The sequence below is a fragment of the Mercenaria mercenaria genome, chromosome 18 (assembly GCF_021730395.1).
Source record: "Mercenaria mercenaria strain notata chromosome 18, MADL_Memer_1, whole genome shotgun sequence".
NCBI lineage: Eukaryota > Metazoa > Mollusca > Bivalvia > Venerida > Veneridae > Mercenaria > Mercenaria mercenaria.
The window spans coordinates 60,575,656-60,601,038 of record NC_069378.1 but is presented as its reverse complement, the minus strand read 5'-3'; the positions used below and the strand labels follow the sequence as shown (position 1 = coordinate 60,601,038).

The 25,383-nt window shown below is 33.8% G+C and overlaps 2 protein-coding genes across 3 annotated transcripts; one reads left to right on the top strand and one right to left on the bottom strand.

The window, feature by feature from the left end:
* Positions 1-2: 2 nt before the first annotated feature.
* Positions 3-25,383, top strand: LOC123538451 (D-threo-3-hydroxyaspartate dehydratase-like). Of its 2 annotated transcripts, none has more exons than XM_053530349.1 (9): positions 3-116; positions 1,769-1,938; positions 3,055-3,192; positions 3,916-4,061; positions 4,545-4,722; positions 19,239-19,360; positions 19,540-19,741; positions 21,742-21,847; positions 22,764-25,383. In XM_053530349.1, exons 2-9 carry the CDS (start codon positions 1,784-1,786, stop codon positions 22,851-22,853), a joined length of 1,137 nt encoding a protein of 378 aa, XP_053386324.1. In that variant the 5' UTR covers positions 3-116; positions 1,769-1,783; the 3' UTR covers positions 22,854-25,383. The 2 variants fall into 2 exon arrangements, with proteins under 2 accessions (XP_053386324.1, XP_053386323.1); XM_053530348.1 differs by having other exon boundaries at positions 51-147.
* LOC128550725 (uncharacterized) lies at positions 4,878-14,727 on the bottom strand. The gene is made up of 3 exons (XM_053530346.1): positions 14,618-14,727; positions 11,677-11,739; positions 4,878-10,718 (listed from the first exon to the last, which is right to left on the bottom strand). Exon 3 carries the CDS (start codon positions 10,713-10,715, stop codon positions 8,826-8,828), a length of 1,890 nt encoding a protein of 629 aa, XP_053386321.1. The 5' UTR covers positions 10,716-10,718; positions 11,677-11,739; positions 14,618-14,727; the 3' UTR covers positions 4,878-8,825.

Below are 25,383 nucleotides of genomic sequence, written 5' to 3'. Positions count from 1 at the left end.
ATTTTGAATTACAAGTTTACCTTCATTTGGGAAGAGTTGTGAGGAGGTGTAAAAATTAGCTGGTCGAAAAGCCCCAGTTATTATTTAATTGCAAAATATATCAACATTACTTTATGGTAAGACTCAAAGAACTTACATATATGTTTCGTCAGGAACATTGTTTTTCTCATGACAATATGTAAATTTCGCTTAGTAACAAGTCCAACACGAGTGACATTTAAATGACACTGAGGCTGCTGACCTGTGTAAACCATTAATTAGTGTACCTGTATATGCATGAACACGATCGAACAAGGTATGGCAGTTGAAAGAAAGTTTCCTGAATAAGGTCTAAAATTGCTTTCTTGTTTCATCAGTGAAAGAAATATTGTAGGTTGATTTGCAGTGTCCAGAATCTCAGAAGTTGTGCAGAGATTACACCTAAGGCAGTGGCTACGATTACGTTACCTAAGGCAGTGGCTACGATTATGTTACCGTAATCTTAGCCTCCGATTCTAGGATTACGGAAGTTCCGTATTCCTAGACATACCTATGAGAATAGGCTAGGATTACGGAAGTATTTAAAAGGCATCAAATATATGTTAAGACATGCATGAATGATGTTGTAAACTTACTTTTTTTTCACTTAAAATAGCGAAAACGAAATATGAAAACATACACAGGTGTTGATTTCGCCCGATTCTATATGCGAGGAAATCTAAAGTGACTGGCAAAATCAAATCATAAACTTTTAAGGAAAGAATATTTTAAAAAATATTTTTGAGCTATTATTAAGAATATATATAATTCTTCATTCGTCTGCCAATTTAAAAAAAAAAAAAAATATTTATTATTATATTTATTATTGTGGTTTTGGAAAGAAAAACTTTTGTATACGGATGTTGATTCCGCCTGTTTCTTTAAGATTATACTAACCCAAAATGACTGATCGATAATGCGAAATAATAGGGCAGGCATGAAAAAAAAACACGGTATTTTAAATGAAATAAGTAAGTTTACGATAACATTTATGCATGTCCTAACATACATTTGATGCCTCTTAAGTACTTCCGTAATCCTAGCCTATCCTCATAGGTGTCTAGAAATACGGAACTTCCGTAGTCCTAGAATCGAAGGCTAGGATTACGGTACCGTAATCGTAGCCACTGCCTACACCTAATAATGATATCGATACTGCCATGTATTCATTTATTGAATATTGTACGTGCAGGTTTTTCTCTACTAGAATAATTAATTAATGACCCGAAAGTAAGATTATTTGTTCAGGAGTTTAAGATTTAGATTTTATATGTAAACAAACATGGCTTCGTCTTATTTATTTCATGCATTTTCAATGGTTTTAACAAAAATTTACATAATTATTTTGACAGCCTATCACAACACATATAACCCTCACAACATCACTGCAACATCATGGCATCAAAGCATTCAGGCATAATATCAAACTTTGCTGTTTCCTTTCAAAATCATTATATCTTTTAAAGAGAATATATGATCATTTCAGTTAAAAGGAAACCAATCTTGTAGAAGTTTATTTTATTTTATGGAATGTTGTCCTGAAAATTGTTTACACAATGTCGGTTGAAGGCACAAACAGTGCTTAGTTAGAAAATATTTATATGTTGAATGTTTATAGGTTTACTTTGAAATAAAAGTATAGTCACAAACACATCAACTTAAGTCTAAAGACAGAGAAACCTATTAGTCTTCCTGTAAGAAAAACAAAAACAAGATTTGAAAACTGAAGAAATCTGATTTTTTTTTTCAGATTTAGGATCTAAAGATGACAGAAGAACTGCCTAAAACAATTCACGAGCTAGAGACACCATGTATGCTGGTGGATATTGACAAAGTTAAGAGAAATTGTCAACGGATGACTGACAGATGCAAAGAGATGGGGGTGGAGCTGAGGCCTCATATGAAAACACACAAAACAAAGTATGTTTAAATGATTAATGAAGTTGATATTCAGAATGTTAATTTTTCACTTATATTCACAAAATAATGCCACTTCCTTATATTCCAAATAATGGTGAATATTAATGTGCATCTTGTCCCAAAACACAAACACTTACTTTTCACATATTCTTAACACGTACCCTGCTAAATTTCTTTAATGAAGTTGTCCATCTTCCAATTAAGACAGTACCATTAACTGTTAAAAGGGGTGCTTATCACAAAAGATGAAGAGAAAAAAGTGAAATGTTATGTGTAAATTTTCACAATACATTTTTATGTTATCTAAGTCAAATCTGTATTAAGAAGCCAACCAATGGAGTTGCACAGTGTGGCTGCTTAAGGATGTATGCTAAAATTTGGGGTGAAATTTTTTCCAATAATAGAACCAGAAATGACGTTTTCAAGGGCAGATAACTCTTATTCAGTATAGGTGACCTATGATTTTTATTGCATAGTTTTGTTTCTTAGATGATTGTCCTTCAATATCCAAAGTTTGAAAAAGTTCTATTATTGGAAAAAATTTTGCCCATCTCGTATACAGGGAATTCTAGGATAGCCTTTAAGGTAAGTTATAATTGGAACAAAATGTCAATTTGGGAAGTTAGCTGACTGGCTACTTAAGGAAAGTGACTGTTTAATAGAGGTTCATCTGAAATCCTGTAGAAAGTATTAGATGAATACTACTGTGACATCATTAATATTCGTGGGGGACTAATTTTCGTGGATTTTGTGGTTGAGTCAATCCACAAAATTTAATCCCAACGAACAAGTAAAATTCCCATTCACTTTATGTTCAAAAGTTGTAATCCACAAATTCATATCGCCACGAAATTGCCGTTTTGACCAAAACCACGAAATTTCATGATCACGAAATCAAATGATTTCACAGTATTTACTTTGTATTTCATATCTGTGTGATCCTTCTGATATTAGCATACTGGCATGTGCTGTAGGGACAGTGGCTTAGTTATGTATATAGTTGAACCTGCCTTAGCACTCACCTGAATTAGGTAGCCACTTATCTCAAGCAGCCAGTCCTTTCATATCTGACTTTTTGTTCTTTGCTGGGTTTTAATGTATTGTTTTGTTTTGTAGAGAAGGAGGAGAACTGATGACAAACGGAACAAAGAGGAAAGTTGTTGTATCTACAATTGACGAGGCAATATTTTATGCTGACAATGGTTTCGAAGACATTATCTGGGGAAGCCCAATTGTAAAAGAAAGAATTTCCAAGTAAGCTCTGCTCTTTGTGATTTTCAGTATAAAGGGTTCATTAGCTTAAATCCTACTGTAGGGTTAGCACATTTTTTTTTGTGTTATAACATCTTCAGAATCCTAAGGGATTGATTGGTGACTGAGCTTTGTAGGCGAGGATACAAATGTATCCCAAGGGATTCTGAAGATAAAACGCGTAAAAACTGATAAATGAATACATTAATTGTCACTCAGGGTTGTTAAATTTTCATGAAATACATGGGAATGTCTTGAGTTGCTTCTTAACGTTTTTTTAATTATTCGTTTTTGGGGCCATAATATGTTTACGCTTTGCTACAGAATGCGCATTTACAAAAAGGTATTTTAAAAGCACGTGAGTGCAAGAATCTGTCTGTCAACACACATTTTCTCTCCTGTTGAAACACCCTTTGAAAAGTGACAAGAACAGCAGTTTTATGCTAGAATGTAGAGAAAATTCTAACAACTTATATTGGCTACATGTTTATTGGATTGGGTTAAAGTCTTGATCATTGTTTTTTTTTTTACTAATTTCCACAAAAAAGCAACACACAAAGTGAAGACACTCAAAGTATTAAGAAATACAAAATTATCATCACCAAAATTTGATCAATTGCAAAACAATGTCTCTTTATAACGTGAATATTGCTTTTGTCTATCCAATTGAGAAATTGAGAACTATAAGCAACCAGTCCTCATTTAAAATATTAATAATAATTTCAGGAGGCTAATTAATCTAGCAAATAGATTGGAAGAGTTTCATGTGATGGTTGATTCATTACAAGGGCTGAAAGGACTGATAGCTACCCCACTGAAGGAGGGAAAACAATGGTCTGTGTTCTTAGAAGTGGATTGTGGGTATGGAAGAAGTATGTATATGTCTTGTTTGAAAATGCTTTAATATTTAGGTATTGAATGGAGGGGAAACATTTGTTGGTAGAGCAAAACTTTGTTTATGTTTACATGTAACAGACTGAAAATATTTCAGCCTTGGCCGGGAATTAAACCTGGGGCCTCTCACACCTAGATTGTAATTACAAGATCATATTATGAGTAATGATTTAACTTACATTTAGCAAATAAAAAAACCCTTTTGTTTGCGAAGTTGTAATTTCTTAAATTCATGTACCAGTATAGTTTCGCAATAAATTGATATTATGAAATGTTTTGAATGTTGGCTGTAACAGTTTGTAAACTCGTATAATTGCAAAACTTCTTAAAGCAAATACAAGTTTTGAAAGTTGAATGGAAACTAGTAGTAACTCATGGAATCTGAAGAACAATTTATGACAGTTTTATATTAACAGTAACCAGTTTCCTTGCATCACAGTCCTTTTATTTTTCTGTTTTAGCTGGCTGTTTATGGAGTAAAGAGGAAGCGGTAGAAATTGCAAAAACAGCAGACGACGCCCCTAATGTTAAATTTCAGGGACTTTACACACACTGTGGAAATTCTTACACACCAGATGTTGAGCAAAAGAATAGAACACAAAAAGAAACATCTGATAGACTTATTGCATTGAAAAACAGGTACTTTATGGTTTTCTTTTTTTTTTCAACTTAAAAAGTTTAGCTCACCGGAAGCCAAAAGATAGAAAAACATTGAAACCTGGTTGAAATGTTTGTCTTTATTCAAACAATGTAAAATTTTAAATTGGGTCATATGGAATCCAAAATAGGCCTCAAAGTCAGATCATAGAAAAACCTTGACAGGCATGGTAATATTGATGTCAGAGCGACCTACATGTATTATTTGGCACCGTATGAGAAAGAATTCTACTATATTTGATCTACTATTTTATTCAAAATACATTTCAGAATTGAAATAATATAGTGAAACAAAGTTACATTTAATTCACACACTCTGAATCGATTACTAGGTGCACAGATTCATTTTCTGGATGTCTAGGCACTCTTAAATTATACTGGGTGGTGTGTAACCTTGGTTACGTTGATATCACATTGACCTACAGTTTGGTGCAAAGAAATTTTTTTTCACTATTTCATACAAGTTATTTACATAAAAGGTATATTAGAATCAAAATAATATATAAAAAAAACATGTTTTAATTTATTCAAACCATCTGAGTAGGTTTTACTCCACATAGAATAATTCACTAGGGTTATGATGTTTAACCACTACACCATGTTTGAATATATTAATACATACATCTGCTATATATTATTTTGTACATGGAAAAAAAGGTTTAATATAAGCTAAACACTTTCATTCATCAGCATTTACAAGTGAATGGCAAAATTGTATTAAGATCAGTAACTACAGACTCAAAAACAAGCGCTTGTTATAAAATAATATATGCTCATTCACACAAAATATGATGTGAAGACCAGTCAGAATCTTTTTCATTTGTCATTATAGTGTGGTATTAAACAAACAGATCCACCAATGTTGTAAGTCAGCATGTTAAATACTTAGTTTTTATTTACAACTCTATTCATATGTTGTTAGCCAATACTTTCCTGAACATGCAGAACTACCTTTAAAGTGGCATTATGTGCATCTAATACTGCATATAGTGTGTTTTGGGTGAGTATTCTATAAAAGCAACTTTCGGTTGCTGTGCATTTAGATGTGTTAAATTAACGATAATGCCGCATTAGTATTTAAAGTTGATGCTTTAAAAATAAAGAAAATGGACGGATAAAATAATAGATATTTTTTCAGTCTTCTGCGCAATGATCTCCCTTACCTGAAAATGGAAATTTCTGAAGTAGAAGGGAAGCAACTCCTGCTTGCAGTGTGACGTTTTTTAAAAAGACTGCCCCACTCAAAATAAGAAAAGTCATATTTGGAAACTTATTATTTCGTACTGGTAACAGGAAGAGTTTGGTATGTTGGGTTAAAAGCTATAATTTCCTTCACCCTTTTTACAAACACATCTATTTAAGCATGATCTTTACTTGAAAAATGCATATAATTCCACTTTAAATATTGTTTGCTAGCACCCTAGATATTCGATTTGTATCTGCAACTCTGTTCAAATGTTGAAAGTCAGCACTAGCAATACTCAGCTCGTATTTATATCTCTCTTCAAATTTTGTAAGTCAGCACTAACAATATTCAGCTTGTACTTATATCTCTGTTCAAATGTTGTAGGTCACCACTGGTATACTCCGCTCATATTTATATCTCTCTTCAAGCTGTTAGACAGCACTAACAATACTGAATTTGCATATATATCTCTGTTCAAATGTTGCAAGACAGCAATAACAATACTCAATTTGCATATTATATCTCTGTTCAAATGTTGCAAGACAGCACTAACAATACTCAATTTGCATATATATCTCTGTTCAAGCTGTTAGACAGCACTAATAATACTCAATTTGCATATATATCTCTGTTCAAGTGTTGCAAGACAGCACTAACAATACTCAGTTTGCATATATATCTCTCTTCAAGCTGTTAGTCAGCACTAACAATACTCAATTTGCATATATATCTCTGTTCAAATGTTGCAAGACAGCACTAACAATACTCAATTTGCATATATATCTCTGTTCAAATGTTGCAAGACAGCACTAACAATACTAAATTTGCATATATATCTCTGTTCAAGCTGTTAGACAGCACTAACAATACTCAATTTGCATATATATCTCTGTTCAAATTTTGTTGACCAATACTTGTAAGTCAGCACTTCAGATACTTAGTTCATTTTTGTAAATCTGTTCAAATGTTGCAAGTCAGCACTTTAAATATTAAGTAAATATTTATGTATCAGTCAAAATGTTAAATGTTGTATGGTCAGTAGCATATTTGATACGAAGTTCATATTTATGTCTCTTTTCATTAATGCCTCAGGCGTGTATCTCTCGATAAACAAGCTAGGGATTATAGACAAGTATGAAAATTATGTTTGAAATGTATTTCCGGGCTACTCGATATTGAATTTCAAGTATTTTCTAAAGGTCTACATTGGGTCCGAGATACGATTTTTCGACAGAGGACTTTTTTTCTGAATTTATTTTTTTACGGGAGGTTTTCATGTCCCGGCGGGAGACCGGGAGATATACTGAAAATACGGGAGAAAAAGCCTCCCGGTGGGAGATATGGCATGTATGGTTAGCCAATATTTGAAATATTTATTTCTGTTCAGATTTTGTAAGTTATCACTAACATACTCATTTCATATTAATTTCCCTGTTCAAATACTGTATTGCAGAAACATTTTAATCTTTTGAATTACTGTCTGCTTACATTTAGAATATTTCTTTTTTGAATTGTTTGCATGAAGTCAGTGTGTCTGTTTATGTCATCTTCAGATATCATAAGATTGTTTCCAATCATATCTAACTAGTCACTATTGTTAAAGTTATAATAGACCAAAATTTCATATTTGAAAATATGAACAAGTGCTACATAAGATAAACAAGTTTATATGTATTAACAATACTTTGCATTAGGTTTAAAATAGTACATTAAAATAGTACACACTGTATACATGTAAAGCTAAACACATTATAAATGTGTACGACCTTTAAAAAACTAGAAGTTTTAAACAATGGACTGTTATTGCATGAAATTTAATCATGAATGTAGCTAGCTCTACATATACAATTAATATATCTAGTAAAATTAAATACAGGAGGATTTTCTACATTTGAAGAAAATATCTAAGATAGAGAGCTATCCTACTCAAACTGGCATCCTCGTCTATGTCGATATCCCTTCCACATACACACCTTTTTACTTAAAATTTCAGGTTAAAGTTTTTGTGCAATTTCTTCTATATCACTGGTTGGAATTCCACCAAACTTCACAGGAATTACCTCTGCAAAGTCTCACTGTGTATATTGCTGGAGTTATTGCCCTTGATATGTGGAATTTTACTATTTCTGCATTGTAAGTGGTGGGAGACAGGCATTTTTCGTGTAAAACAACCTCTTGTGTTGTCAGTTTTACACTAATTATGTATAAATGTACATAGTTACACATTTCACTTTTAAGCTCAGGCTAAGGTGAGTTATTGTGATCGCTCAATATCCGGCGTCTGTCTGTCTGTCGTCTGACAACATTTAGCTTGTGTATGCGAAAGAGGCTGTATTTTTCAATTGATCTTCATGAAATTTGGTCTGAATAATTGCCTAAATGAATTCTAGGTTGAGTTCAAATATGGGTCTTCTGGGGTCAAAAAGTAGTCAGTAGGTCAAATAAAAAAAACATTGTGTATTCCATAGAAGCTGTATTTTTCAATTGATCTTCATGAAATTTAGTCAGAATGATTGCCCTGATAAAATCTAGGTCAAGTACAAAAATGGGTCAACTGGTTTTAAAAAGTAGGTCACTAGGTCAAAACAAAAAAAAACATTGTGTATGCGATAGAGGCTGTATTTTTCAATTGATTTTCATGAAATTTGACCAGAATGATTGCCTCTATGAAATCTAGGTCATGTTGAATATAGGTCATCTGGGGTCAAAAACTAGGTCACTAGGGCATGTCAAAGAAGATACTTGTTTAAACTCAAGAGACCACATTTTTGGTCCAGTTCTAATGAAAATTGGCCAGAATATTTGTTGCCATGAAATCACTAGGTCAGACATGTTAACACTGTTATGGTGTGTTTCTCAGGTGAGCAACCTAGGCCCTCTTGTTTCCAGTTCAATACACTTATTTCATCTGAAAAACTTTCAGAACATTATTCCTGTATGGATGTATAATATCTTTGTTACAAAGAAAAAGCCTTTTGGTTTCATCACAAAAAGAAACACAAAATGGATTCATGTCATTGTTGTTTGTTAAAACTTCTTTTATCAACTTGCAATCTGGAGACAACAAATGAATGTTACCAGAAATTAAGTTTGCACCATAGTTACACATAATCACTGTACCATCTTTAGCTACAGTGATACCTCGAACACTTTCAAGATTTTCATCCAAACTGGTGTATTCTGCTAAGCGATTTCCAGCCAAATCATACTTCTGAACAATGTTAGGCCATGTAAGACTTGTCTGACAGAAATAAGATGCATAAAATGACATTGAATCAGGAGCAAATGCTATGCTCTTAAGAAATTTATGTTGTTCTGTAGGAATAGTTTTTATTAACTTTCCATCAGTATCCAGAATATCTACACCATGGTCATACGCTGTTATGAATGTTCCTTTTTGAAAAAGGATTTTTCCACCCCAGTACTTTATCTTAATGCGTCGAATTTCTGTGAACATATTATGTATGAGTGTTAGAATTAGAATTTCTTGTTCATCTGGAAGTAAAACTGCAAGCTGGTTCTCACAGATAGTAGCTACATCTTTTGGTTGACTACTCAGTTCATACCGGGCTTCTAGCTTCTTTTTTTCAGTGTCAACTATTTTCACACAGTAGTTAGCACAGTCTGCTAGTACTATCTTACTGGGTGAAATTATGGCTGATGCAAGAATAGCACAATCTGATGTATCTTCAGTGGATATTATCTGGATTGCACTTTCAAATTTTGGTTCCATGTCTTCTAGTTCTGGTTCCATGTCTTCTTGTTCCGGTTCCATGTCTTCTAGACTCTTAATATCAGAATGGTTCTTGCTTCTGCACTCTGTTAGCTTTCCTGTGTCTCTTCTGGATTGATCCTCCAGAACTGACTGATCAGTTTTCAGGCTTTCATATTCTGTTACATCTCCTAATGAAGTAGCAGATGAAATGATATTTTTGATATGGGAGGATGGTTTAAATCTGTACTGATCTACATGTATTTGGCAGTTTTGTAACATCTGCTTGACACTGCTGTCAGTTCTTGCAATTTGTTTCTTTATTTTCTTTGCTGCCACAAACACATCATTTGCTTTATTTGACTGAAGCTGTAATTTCTTTTGCATTTCCATGATATCCCTTTCCAAACATTGTTTCATTTTTGTCAGTTTTGACAGTAGTTGTTCATCTTCTTCTCTTCTGTTGTTTAGATCAGCTATTATTTCAGCTTCTGCTCTGTCAAAATGATCATTTATCTCTTTTCTGAATGCTGATATATCTTCTAAAGCTTTGGAATATGACTCATTTTTGTTTTCATTGCTCTCTTTCATTTCTTTAGCTACATTTTTTATATCTTCACAGAGCTGTTCAACCTTTCTTTGTAAATCCCCATGTTCAGGCCCATTGTAGTAGTTGCTGGAGATATCTTGGATACGTTCTACTCTGCATGTATTATGTTCCAGCACTATACAGTCACCACACCCTACATCATCATGGGAGGGACAGTAGAATTTCAGGATTTCATTGGTGTGCCGAGAACAGAATTCCGAACAAGTACCAAGAGGGTGTGAAGATACTTTTTCTCCAGGCATATTTTCACCTTCTAAGATCACATGATGTTTGCTTATAGACTGTTTACAATGAAGTTTTAAGCATGTCTGGCAGAAATACTCACTACAGTTTTGACAGTATCCCACTGCGAACGCCCAGTCTTCATCACTGCTACATGGCTGACAGAACACTTTACTGTCTTCAACACTTGATCTTTCTTCTTGGCCTTTGAATGGCACTTCAGACCTTCTTCCAGGTACCTCCATATCCTGTTAGATAAAGTAAGTTATATAAAGTCAGTAAAACCAAGTTAAATTTGAAATGTTGTAGAGTGAACTTTTATTGTTAGCATCACCGAAACATGGGAGTGAGATGTCATACTCAGTATCCAAATATCATATGACCACAATAAAAATGTACTTGATCTATGAACACCACGAAGATAAACATTGGAGTAACGTTTGGTAAGCTAAAGTGCATGTATAATATTCAATCAGTAGGCAACTCTAAATGCGTGAATGTCAGACAACCCAGTATTGTTCGTAAGTTTTGACCTGGCTCTCTTGAATATTCTGTATATTTCCGTAAATTAATTTTTGGTGTCTGAACTTAAATAATGATACGAATATTGAAATATCAATAAATTCACATCCTCTGTCTGACCATATCTATTTTCTTTATTGTATCTTTAAATTTAACAGACAAGAAAATTGTCATACTAATCATGATTTATAATTCATTTATTGAAATAAATATTCAATAGCTTCTACGTACATGTTGGTAAATCGTTCTACAAAATGTCAACTAAAATCTTCAGGACCGGACAGGTGTTTGTTTATTCAATGGACAGTTCAAGAAAAATGATACGTTTCAGAAAATATAGTAAGAATAAAGTAATTTCTATACAATTACATAACATTGATCAAAAAACCTATATGCACTGAATTTGAAGCCATGGTAATATGCTTGTAAGATGGAGGCTTTACCACTACAGTACTGTGCCATTGTCTAAATATATCAGTTATTTTGACGTCCAAAAATATTAGCGAAGATTAATGAGTGCAAGAGATTTTATGCCAACCAAACATCAAAGCTTCCATTTCCCTCGTGGCTATGTCACTCATAAAACATACTGCATCTGGTGTGCACTCATGAAAGATGTTTCAGTTTTACGCTGAAACAAAGAAATATCATCTATATTTGCAGTCTGTAACGATAGCGAATTACCTGTTTTCGTGTTTGTAACACAATTATTCTCTGCTATTTGACTGTGTTTGTCATAATCTGCCACTGAAAAAATGACAAGATATGTATGACACAAATGTTTTAATTTTTATATCTTATTATTTCCCCCATAGGGAAGTTTGTGCATCACTCTGTATAGAAAACTTAACAACTATATGAATTGAATTTGGGTATTTATTTAAAAATTACCAGAAAAAAAGTTACATAAAACTGTACAAAAAATAGGAGTTTTCTATATGCAGGCGACAAGAAACCGCGTTTAATTTAAATTAATTGTAATAATACAGTAATAAGATGGGAATGTTTTGCAAAATTAGATCGGTATCTTAAGTAGAGAAAATCAGCTTGAAAACGAGCTGTCTCTTATGGTGACAAATGCCCCCGCAGCGCCTTGACCTTTGACCTGGTGACCTTGACCTTTGACCTGGTGACCCCAAAGTCAGTAGGGGTCATGTACTCAATAAGTATTATCAGCATGTGAAGTTTGATTGTCCTGGGTGCAGTGTTTCACGAGTAAAGTACCTTCATGCAAAAAGTTAATGTTGTGACTAACGAACGAACAGACAGTTGAAAACTAATATGCCTCCCTTCGGGGGCATAAAAAGGATAATGTGTATGTTTTAAAAATAAAAATCATAAAAACGTCATACAAATGGCATCATCATAGCCTAATGATTAGGACTTCATAAAACACTGCATGACTCGAAAGATTTTTTAGTGACAACTGAGCTGTTGAAATTACTTCTCTTATATATTGGTTCAGGGTCATGTACCTCAAAGGTCAAGGACACTGCAGCCAGCTTTTGTAATAGTGTTTGTTAAAGTTTTATGGCACTCTTCTCGTATTGACTTATAGTTTGTAAAGTTTTCTAGTCCAGGTATCCCTCATACAGTCACTTCTAACCCTACCTCAACCAATTTCCCACCCATAACACCTCCCCCTCACACCTCCTTCACCTGCCCATTATCCCCTACCCCCCCCCCCCCCCCCCCCCCCCCCCCACCCCCCACACACACACCATCCACACACACAGTTCCAAAAGCTATTTTTAGATTCTTTTTTTACATATCTCACACTCATTCTTGGAACACCCATACCTCGATCCTCTCCCTCAAGCCACCCCTATGTAGAATCACACTGCTGCCACAACAACCACTCTGCCAATTTTTTCACATTTCTTACACTTACATCTTATATTGTTTCATGATTTGATTGAGATTTGCTCAACCCACATCCTACCCCTACTCAACACCTACCCCCACTTTTCAAATCTGTTAAATAATTTGATAATTTAAAAGCTATTTATGCTAGAAAATAGCATGTTTATACATGGATTCCACAGAAATAAATTATAAACAAGTTCCCAGTTCTGATCTTGCTTCTGAACCAGTTGGTGAATATCCTGAAGTTCATTGAAATACAAGTTATTTAAGTATTTTTTCTATGTTTTGCTGTAAGGGCCCAAAAATACATTACCATTAGAACAATTCAGGATAAGAAGTAATTTAAGTGTCCCCTTAAAAGGGACCAAGCAGAAACATTTGAACAAAGTTGGGAGAGAACTGTACAGCGATGCTACAGACCAAGTTTTGATCCATCAAGTGGTTCATGAGAAGTCTTTTAAAGATATTTCAGTTACTAGCTATGGGTAAGTGCCCTCATTTGGACAAATTTGCTAGAGGAACTTGTAATAATTCTCTAGACCAAGCATGATGAAGATCCATCCAGTTGTTTATGAAAAGAAGTTGTTTAAAATCTTTACTATTTTTAGCTCTAGCAGTGCCCCCATTTGAACAAAGATGATAGAGGACCTAATAATGATGTTACAAACCAAATGTGATGGAGATCTGTCTAGCAGTTTATGAAAAGAAGTTATTAAAAGGCATTTCAGTTTTGAGCTGTAGCGGCCCCTAAAGTAGGCCAAACACCTCCATTTGAAAAAAATTGGAAGAGGACCATATAATGATGCTACAGACCAAGTTTGATGAAGTTCCATATGTTGGTTCATGAGAAATACTTTTATTATTAGCCCAGGCTGCCCCTAAAAGGGACTGACTGTCCTAATTTAAATAAATTTAGAAGGGGACATAGTAAGGATGCTACAGATCAGGTTTGATAAAGATCCATCCAGTTGTTCATAAAAAGAAGTAAATTTTAGCTCTAGCAGCCCCTAAATGGGGCCAAATGCCCCCACTTAAATTTTACTGAACATCAGTTGTATACAGTAGAAACTTTTAAAGTCTTCAGGTGAGAAACCACGTAATGACCCAGTTACAAAAACAGACATTTTCCTTGCATGTCCCTGTACCATAATTATTCAAGCCAGTTGACTCAGGTGAGCAATCTAGGTCCTCTAGATGATATCTTATATCAATATTTCTTTAACATTACAGAACGTTGTAATGGAGCATGTATTTTTAATCATTTTCTTTATGATCCGCCTAATTCTTTTGTTACAGATCGAGTGTTTTGTGAATAGTGGTTCACATTATTCTAGGGTCAGTTAAGGATCATTTTTTAATTTTTAAAACAGCTGGGCAAAAATGTATTTTTCAGTTTACAAAAAATGGGCAAAATCACCACTTCCAAAAAAAACAATGTTAAATAAGTTGTTTTAATAAGTTTTATGATATCCAAAGAATAATAAATACAAATTATGTCAAAATAGATTTTTTAAAGATGGTTTTATCAAAGATAATGATATTGTATTCTGAAAATTACAAAAGTTCCTGTTATAGTCATCACAGTTCTTTAGAATGATGTTTAATACCAATGGAATTGTTTTATTTTTAAAGAGAAACCAGGGAAAAAACATGGATCAGACAGTATAGATAGACCTAACTTACACATCCAAACATAATGATTATGGTATAAAATAATGATTAATTATAAGGATTCTTTAAATTTTGTAAAATTTCATACCAAATTGCCTTGAATGTAATGCCAGATTATTCTTCTTACACATTCATTGTCAGTAAAATGTTTGTTTTAAACAGAAAGTTGGAAAATCACATTTCTTGTGTTGAAAGACAGTTGAGTTATTTTTAGTAACATTCAAACATTATTTTTTAAATTAGTAGAAATTCAAACATTGCATGTGTATTTCAAACATTGTGTATTAAGAAATAATAATAATTATAAGATAATTAATAGCCCTGATATAGTTAAGTTCAGGTTATTCTTTTTACGCAAGAAATGCTTGTTTAAAACAGAAAGTAGTTATCAGGAGGGTGGGTAACTCTAACATAGTTACAGTTTTTCTACTGTTCATGCTTACTGCCCTTTTTCACACAAAGTCTGGGTTTTTCCTTCAAAAATATGCATAAAGAGCTTAGATATTTGTGACACATTTATTTCTAGAAGTAAGGTGTAAAAAAAAATTGTTTTTTTTTCCCCAGTATCCTGGCCTACTCTAAATTTTTGGCTCAACCCGAAATGTTTTTATGGCCTTGGAGAATATTTTTCAACTTTTTAACAAAAAGTTGCAAAACTGCACCTTTAGTACATTACACAGGGCCAGTGATGTTAGAAATCAAATTACTGATGCTCTAAAGGCATAACCCCCTTATTTATATTCATTTTTTGAAACAAAACTAATTTCTGAAAAGTCTCCCTTTAATAATAAAAAAAATTCCAAAAAAAAATTTTTCTGACCTACCTACCCTAATTTTTTTTTGAGCATGTTACCGGAAACAAAGAAATTTTTTAGGCTTAATTGACCCATGAAATGAAAACATGTAAGAATATTATTCAGTATATGACCTTGTGATTTTGTTTGGGATTTCACTCAGCAAGACAAAAGTTATACGGTAATTTAAATTATAGCTTTCAGGAGCACAAGGGCGATATGGGCATTGAGGCGGCGGAGGGGGTGGGTCTGGGAGAGGTACCCCACTCCCATGAATGGGGTTTGGGAAAATTTTGCATATAGCTAGAGTAAATGGTGCAATCTGGCGACTTCTTGGACTGCTCATGCATTAGCCATTAAACATACTAGTTTATTTCTTTTGTTTAAACACTGTAATGGCAGTACGATGTTAGATATGGACAGTGTCTTGCCAGGGTAGAACCAGTAATGTCTAAATAGGGGATCAGGCCCAAGATCTGGACTTAAAGTGGTATTATCCAATCTTTTTGGAATTTAAGTCAAATGGCATTAGAAAGGTAAAACATAATTCACTGTTTTCTTTCTAAAATAAGCACTAATTATATACTTGTATGTTTATATATTTTAATTTCATTACATAATTTATCGCACACAATGTACAACATATGTGTAGAACATCATTAGCACCAATAGCTAGCTTTACTAAGTTAAACAAACTTTCCAAATATACTTTAGCGTGTTTCATTTCCACAAACAAATTCATTTGCCACTTAATTCCATCATGTCAATTTTGTCTGTCTTCTCCTTATGCACATAGAGTGTCATGAGATGGTTTAACCTTCTCTGTGTCACACTGGTATGCAAATAAGTCTTATAGAGCTGAGAAGTTACATTCACTAATCGCATTATTTGCTGGCATCACTATCACAAGTTTTAACAAAGTCACAATTTCAGAGAACTTTGGTTCATTGTTTGAATAATTAAGCTCAACAACACATAGCAAGGAATCACATTTTGTGTCGCTGATTGCATACACTTGAAGGGTTTTTAGCTGAGTGAGTAGAGCTGTCTGCTGGATTTCGTTCTTGTAGATATCTATGACATAGTTCATGGCATCGACAAAAGACAGATATCACCAATCAAACATTTAATCAGCATGAGATGCCTGTAAGTCTTGTACCCGGGTTGATCAAACCTGGTCAGCACGCAGTTTATAGTTAGGTCGAGCAACTCATAATACATTTGACAGTACAAGTCCTTCACTGTGGTAGAATATTCATTGGGTGCACATCCAGCCTCAAATCGTTTTGGCATTTTTCGTCGGCACGGCGTAGTCAGTGCATTGACATCAAGAGTCATGAATTGTCCACCCTGAAAAGTTTACCAGGGGGCTTTTGTCCACTCTTCCAAACTGATCAGGGGGCTTTTGTCCACCTTGGAAAAACACCAGGGAGCTTTTGTACATATGACCATTTTCAGACCAGGGGGCTTTTGTATGGATACCATCTGCAGCATCCTTTTATGGACCTCTCAAACCACATGAGATAGATAGATTGATTTATTTCGATAATTGAGCAAACATAACATAGTTACAATACATGCATATAATAAAATTTATAATCACATATAAAAGTTGTCATATGAAGTAATGTGTTATGAACTATGTCAGTCACATCAATATCAAGGATGACACAAGAAAGAGAGAAAAAAATCTCTTATTTCCATTGTGGTCCTTGGTACCAATATGGTCTGACATAGAGAGGCATGAAACATTAACATGAATATATATAAAAAAATCACTTAATTCATTATTATAAAATAACGTATATGTTATGCATATGTAATTATAATTGCTCAAACTAATCAATTTATGATTCTTAATTAAACGAAAGACAGATGAATAAATAGACACCAATATCACATCAATATCACAGTACATTGTAAAAATATAATTTCTTAAAAAAATGCATTACAACCAGGGACTAGATAACAGAAAGAACACATAAGTTCAGCAATGAAGCTTATCGTTAAGAAAGTGGTCCTTTACCACCCTTTTAAAACCAGATATGTTGGGCAGTTGTCTTATGTGGGGAGGCAGCATGTTCCATAACTTGCAGCCCAAGTAGGAAAAAGACTTTAGGCCAAAACCTTTAACTTTCGGTGGCACAAATGACCCATTTTGGCTAGATCTAGTTTGGTATGCGTGAACAGAATCCTGTGTAACGATATGATGACCCATGTAATCAGGGGATTGACCATTTTTTATTTTAAAAACATGACAAAGAGTAATTTGTTCAACTCTTCTGGAAACGGGTAACCAGTCTAGGGAAATAAAATGATGTTGTTCAAAATGACATCTGTGTTCCAAGTTCAGTACAAATCGGATCAATTTATTTTGTGTAACCTGTAGTTTGTCCTTCCAAAATTTTGTTAAACCAGGATACCAAAATGAACAAACATAGTCAAAATGGCATTGAATAAGGGATAAAACCAAAAGTCTTTTAGTATGTTCATTAAGATAGGCCTTCTTTCTATAAAGAAATTTTAACCTGGCATTAGCTTTCTTAATAATGGAACTAGCCATAGATTCACCAGTTAAACTCTGATCTAAGGATGCACCCAAGTATTTGACAGCTGAGGTAGGATTAATATTTTGACCATTACACTTTATATTAAGGTCCCTATTAGTTCTAAGTTTAGGCTTGGAACCAAATATAATAGATCCAGTTTTACCCAGATGTAGAGACAATTTATTTTCAATTAACCATTGACTAACCATTTCAAGATCTTTAGCTAGATCATTTTCAATAGAAGACTTAGTTTTACCAGAGACCATTATAGCAGAATCATCAGCATAGAGTTACAGTTTATTTAACCACTGCAGACATATCATTCACATAAATTAAAAACAAAAGAGGTCCTAGTATTGACCCTTGCGGAACACCACAAGTAATTTTACAAGGCTTAGAAAAGGTTCCAGAGACATCTACAAGTTGTTGTCTGTCAGATAAATATGATCTGAACCAACATAATACATCAAGGCCAAGACCAAGGCCTTCAAGTTTCATAAGGATAGAATGATCCACAGTGTCAAATGCCTTCTGGAGATCAAGTAAAATCATGCCTATGAGATGACCTTTATCCATTTCAAACTTGATATAATCAGAAAGATGTATGAGACATGTATCAGTTGAAAATCCTCTTCTGAAACCAGACTGAAACTTGTACAATAAATTTTTGTCATTGAGATAGGAATCAACTTGGTCATAAACAACCCTCTCAAAAATCTTGGAAATTATACGTATGGACACAGGGCGGTAATTACCAACATCTGTTTTATCATTTTTCTTAAAAAGGGGAACAACTCTTGCAGATTTCAACTCATCTGGTACTACCCCTTGAATTAAAGACAAATTTATGATATGTGTGAGAGGACAAGCTATAATAGATGCACTATCTCTAACAAACTTACAAGGAATACCATCCAGTCCAGTAGACTTACTTACACTGAGTTTACTTAAATATTTTAAAATTTTATTCTCAGACATGACTGAAAAAGAAAAATTATTAGGAAAAACACCTTTATATGAGTAAAAAGAAAAAACAAAATTCCTTCCATATCTTTGGAGGGACCTAGGCAATTTATCTACCAATTTAGAAGCAACTGTTGTGTAAAAAAGCATTGAATTTCTCAGAAACCTGTTTGCTTATTAAAACATATCTCATTATCGTCATCCATTTTAAGACCAATGTTAGAAGGAGATGATGTATTATACTTCTTAGATGGCAAGCCAAGGTTCTTGAGTGCATCCCAAAGAGACTTAGAAACAGACTTGTTTTCTTCTATTTTATCTTGAAAAAAATGAGGATGAAAGTGTGTAAGACATTTAATCACTATATATGTCATTATGAATGGCTTTGCCACTATATTTCCAGATTATCCAAGAATGGTGTAGATTGTAAGGTAGTTGGATGTGGCTCCACACCATCCTGTAGTAAACCTATAGACAATTTATCTACACTCACAGAAATGCATCCTGGCAATTATATATTTAATGGTAAATAACATTTCCTTTTAAACCAATCAAGTTTTTTAACTTGTCTCTTCAAAGCATTCATTGATACCAGAGTTTTATATGATATAAAAATACAGGCATATAATGCATTTTCTTGCATTTTATATACAGGGTTTTCATATTTTCCCACATCTTGTAAAATCTTTTATCATGTTTTCTAGATTATAATCAAGTCGTCTGCAACTCCTGTACGTTTGATGATGTTGCATGTAAAATCGCTACAACTGTTGTGAGTCACAAACCCGAAGTACAGACTATAGTTGTAGACTGTGGTTGGACAGCTTTTGGACTTGATGGACCCAATGAAAACTGGCCACAGGCAGTCTTAGGCAGAGCTCCAGTGGAAGGCCATCCTGAATTAATGTAAGGTTGAATGTTATGCTATTATTAATTAAAACAGAAAAGTAATTTTTAGTTCTACTTTTCGAAGAATAGATAGAGCTATTGGACTCACCCATGCATGGGCTTTCGTGTCCGTCAGTAACCACCTGTGGGAATGTATTGAAACTTCACACATTTCTTCACTGTGAAAAAACTGACCTACATTGCATTGGTTTCGTAACTTCATTTTGCTGTTGTTTTTTTTTAAAAATATACCCCTTTTTCAACTTTGTGATTTTTGGTTAAGTTTTTGCATATAAGCTGGTATCAGTACCCACAAATGGGAATGCATTGAAACTTCATACACTTGTTCACTTTAGTAATCTGATATTCGTTGCACAGGGTCCTAACTCTACTCTGCATTTTTGGCTCACCTGTCACATAGTGACAAGGTGAGCTTTTGTGATCACCCTTCGTCCGTCGTCCATTTCAGTCAGTCCGTCCGTGCATCAACAATTTCTTGTCTGCATGATAATGGTTTCATTTATGATTTTATTTTAACCAAACTTGCACACAACTTGTATCACTATAAGATCACGGTTCCTTTCTTGAACTGGCCAGATCCCATTATGGGTTCCAGAGTTATGGCCCAAGAAAAGACCAAATAAGCTATTTTGACCTTGTCTGCACAATAGCAGCTTTATCTATGATTTGATTTTTACCAAACTGGCACACAACTTGTATCACCATAAGATCTTGGTTCCTTTCTTGAACTGGCCAGATTCCATTATGGGTTCCAGAGTTCTGGCCCCTGAAAGGGCCAAAATTAGCTATTTTGACCTTGTCTGCACAATAGCAGCTTCATTTATGATTTGATTTTAACCAAACTTGCACACAACTTGTATCACCACAAGATCTTGATTCCTTTGTTGAACTGGCCAGATTCCTTCATTGGTTCTAGAGTTAAAGGTCCAAAGTTGGCTATTTTGGCTTTTGCAGCCATATAGAGACTTCATTTATGGTTTTATTTGATACAAACTTCCAAAATATCTTCAACAACAATAAATCTTGGATTCCATGACAAATCAGATCCAATCGTAGGTTCCAGAGTTATTTTATATCTGATTACCTCCCCTGATTATAATCAAAATGGATTTATATCAGTAAGTACTTATAGGACTTATTTGAAATTTCATTATTGTTATTAGTTGGACTGAGACAATCAGGGTAGATAACTATGGACTGATTTTATGTCAAATTACCACCCTTTATTTCAAATTAAAATGGGTATATCTCCATAACTAATGAAGATACTGATCTGAAATTTCATTTTTGTCAACAGATTTATTTGGCAGATCCTTCTTTTGTTCACTTACAATATTTTTTTTTAATTACTTCCCTTTTACATTACTATGAATAGCTTATTTTTAGTAACTTTTTTATTATTAGATATATTTTCTGAGGGCCTTCTTGTCCTCAAGTGCAATGATAACAGGTGAGCGATATAGGGCCATCATGGCCTTCTTGTTACAAAATTATGCCCTTCTTTTCAACTTAACAATTTTTGGTTAAGTTTTGTATGTAAGCTGGTAGCTCAGTACCAACTAATGGGAAGAGATTGAAACTTCACACACTTTCCCTCTATGATGAGCTGATATGCATTCTTCAGGTTCAGTAACTCTGTATTGCATTTTTAAAAAATTGAAAATTGTTTACCTTTTTCATCTTTTATATTAATTCAATTTACAAGGCTGTCCTCTGACAGTTCTTGTTTGAGTTAGCATAGGACAGGTTTATTTACTGAAGTAACTTAATGGAAAGAAATACGCTTATTTCATATTTGAAGTACATGTAGACCCAGGTCTTTCAGGTTGTTTTCAACATTATGAGATTTATGAAAGGAAATATGACTTATGGCAAAAATCTTATATTTTATACTTCAGTTTTGTATGTTAAAGAAATGGTAATTGTAATATTGTTACGTTTCAAAATCGAAATAGTATGTGGGTCATTTTGAAATGATGTTGTTATCTCCCTTTCAGTATGGACAGAATGACTCAGGAAGTAGGAAAAATGAAGGCTAGGAATGGAGAAATAGACTATAGTAAATATCCACTAGGCTCAAGGCTATACTTGTATCCTTGGCATGTAAGTATTATTGTACAGAATCTGCTACTATTTTGCTTAGTATCATGTTATGCTTTCATTGAATCTTCTTACAAATTATGAAACAGACTTTAGTAAATATCCACTGGGCTCCGGATTGTACTTGCACCCATGGCATGTAAGTATTAGACTGAAGTGTATTTGGCAAAATTTTAAATAGGCTGTTAGAGTAGTAAAATGTCACAAGGCCCCAAATTGTGCTTGTCCTATTGACATTGTAGGTATTTAGTTAATGTGTATATGAGATAGGCTATAGAAAATATCCAGTAGGCCTAGGACTACTTGTACATACCACACCAGGAATGCTTGTTTGATTTTAAAAAATCATATCTTGTGTAGGTCATATTTATATCTGTACCCAGAGCATTTAAATTCCTCAGAATTGAATTGAAGTGGCAGATGATGGAACAGGCTATAGGAAAACAAAAATGTATATTTGTTAAAAACATATTAAAAGTAGAAAACTGTGTGTGATAAAGCAGAAAATGAAGAAGTGGACTAACAGAAATGATTTCACAGTTGTATGAATTTATTACAAGCTTCTGATTATTGCTGACAGATTTTGCTCTCTGCACCCAAGTAGAGTGAGAGAGGATATAGTTAACCTTTAGCATGCTGGACACAAATGACCTATCATGTGTCGGTGAGATGTTAAATCCAACAAAAAAAAACAAAAAAAAAAACCAATTGTTTTTGCCTTTGCGGCCAGTGTAGATCATGAACACATCTGTACAGTCTGATCATGATCTGCACTGATCGCTATTCAGCAAGTAATATCTTTTTGTTAAGAACCCCTTTTAACAGTTAATGGTACTGTCCAAATTGGAAGAGGGACAAGTTCATTATAGAAATTTAGCAGGGTTAGGGTTAAAAGTATTAACATTTTTCTCTACTTCAGTCCTGTTGCACTGCCTCCCAACATCCAGTATACTACATACATTCTGGTGACAAAATTGTTGGAGCATGGAGACCAACTAGGGGCTGGTAAAAAATACAGGAGGAGGAATTGAAATCGATGTATGCCTTTGGCCAACATCTTCAACCGGAAACTCCTTGCATTTTACTTGTGTAATGCTGGATGAGGTTGCAACTTGCAAGTCACTTGATGATTATATATACCACTGTTTTATCTAGGTCTAGTCATTTTACATAATCGGAAGTAATTGAACCATAAATTCATGTAGAAATATTTGATGCAGCAATTTGTACATTATATTAGTTACTGTGATTTAAAAAATGTGGTTGTGGTCCATTTAGAAACGGGTCGATTTACAGAATCTGATATAAACTTTTGTGATCACCCTTCGTCCGTCGTCTGTGCGTCCGTGCGTGCGTCAACAATTTCGTGTCTGCACGATAGTGGTTTCGTTTATAGTTGGACTGAGACAATCAGGGTAGATAACTATGGACTGATTTTATGTCAAATTACCTCCCTTTATTTCAAATTAAAATGGGTATATCTCCTTAACTAATGAAGATACTGATCTGAAATTTCATTTATGTCAACAGATTTATTTGGCAGGTCCTTCTTTTGTTCACTTACAATATTTATTTTTTTATTACTTCCCTTTTACGTTACTATAAATAGCTTATTAACTTTTTTATTATTGGCCGTAGAGAAAAACCGAGACCACTTTTCTGTGGTACAACATGGATGGTACCTCCAATTTTTAGGTGTATTTTGACATATCTATACCTTGTAAGAATTTTTTTTTCTTTTTGGTTAAATTTCTTCCCTTTGCTGTTCCTGTCCTTTGGACTTAGATATTTTTTCTGAGGACCTTCTTGTCCTCAAGTGCAATGATAACAGGTGAGCGATATAGGGCCATCATGGCCCTCTTGTTGAAATATAGAAGTACATTTGTGTACCACCGAATGAACACTAGGTGCAATATTTTCACAATTAAGTGGAAATGTAGAATAATATTATGGTGTTCATGAGTGAAAGATGTTTTTATTTTACATGTAAAACGAACAAATTTTCATTTTATTTCATGCATTGTCATTGGTTTTGACCAAATTCTACAGACCAATGTGACCTATACATGAAATAACCACAACAAAGCTTTATTACACAAGTATGAATTATGTTATGGCTTTATTTTTCTCCAGCTACATCAAACATGTGATAAATTGATTGTTATTGTTATATTGTTATTATTATTGTTATTATTGAAGTATATTTTGATTATTTACAAACCTTATTCTTTCACATTCAGGCATAGTTCCAAAAAAATATAAATAAAATTTTTCACTTCTAAGAAGCAGAGAAAATACAAATTTTATTTCACCAATATATTCCAGTACTTCACCAAAAAGCATAAAATAAAGTAATTTCTTAGTAATTAAATGTGAATGTTATTGACAGCTTTCATTTATAAAAATATTTAAGTAATTTGTAAATGATGTACAAAACCCATTGGCGGATCCAGGGGGAGTCCAGACCCCACTAGAATTTCAAAGTTAATGGTGAAAACTTGTAAAGCTGCACTCTCACCATTGAACAAACAGTACAAAACTCATATTATAACGTGCTGCGGCACCAAGAATCCAAACATAACTTGCTGTGTATTGTAAATTCATTTTAAGGATAAATGAACTTGTCTAGAACGGTACACCCCTGTATCTAACGCTGATTTAAAATAGTATGAATTTTTCATCCTTGTTCATCCGTGCCCCATGTGGTTCTGGGACAGTCTATGTATGAAAAGAATTGGAACCACTGCCTTACCCTTGCATGATCGTAAGAGGCGACTAATACGGTCTTAACACTTGGTTTTGCTATAACTCTGTGAATCCAGCAGGTATGCAAATTTTGATTCCATACCTCATGTTTATATTTCGATGTAAATGAGATGTGAAACCAAAATTTGTAGTCCTGTTTGGCACCATATAACCTATACTGTGTTGGTGCACCGTAAAACCCAAATAAATAAATTAAATAAATTGTTCATCCGTACCCCCACTATGCTCGTTTTCATATCATGGGAAAATTTGCAAAATAATGAATTTCTAATTTCTGAAGTGATGATTACATTTTTATGGGTTTCAGATTCTTTTCTTCTTTTTTTTTTACTCAAAATTTTCGAAATTCGCTCTCTGTTGATCCCGAGAAACACAATTTTTTTCGGGTGAGGTCCCCCGTACCCCCACCTTTCCCCATTTGGACCCCCCTGGAAAAAATCCTGGATCCGCCCCTGCAGTTTTAACCACACTGCATAAAGGTGAACTATCAGATTTACAGCAACAAATGTTTTTTTCCATAACATGGAGGAAGATCTTTTTTTTTGTATGGGAACTGGTCAGTTACAGACTTCCTTATATTTCCCGAGTGTTTGATATGTGCTAGTCATGAGACATCTTTCCAAGGTATTAAATAATGTTAAATGATGTTGGTTTACATTTTTCAAAAAACTGAACATTCCATTTTAAATCTTACATGTTTCTTTCAATGAATATAAAATTGTGATTATATAATGTAGATCTCTGCAGTATTTAGAACAAATATACAGATATGA

Excerpts from the sequence above, each read along its gene's own strand:
- LOC123538451 (XM_053530349.1), top strand. The coding sequence starts at position 1,784 with ATGACAGAAGAACTGCCTAAAACAATTCACGAGCTAGAGACACCATGT. Across the intron at positions 4,062-4,544 it reads GGATTGTGGGTATGGAAGAA|CTGGCTGTTTATGGAGTAAA; the intron begins GTATGTATATGT and ends TTTCTGTTTTAG. Across the intron at positions 21,848-22,763 it reads TATACTTGTATCCTTGGCAT|TCCTGTTGCACTGCCTCCCA; the intron begins GTAAGTATTATT and ends TCTCTACTTCAG.
- LOC128550725 (XM_053530346.1), bottom strand. The coding sequence starts at position 10,715 with ATGGAGGTACCTGGAAGAAGGTCTGAAGTGCCATTCAAAGGCCAAGAA.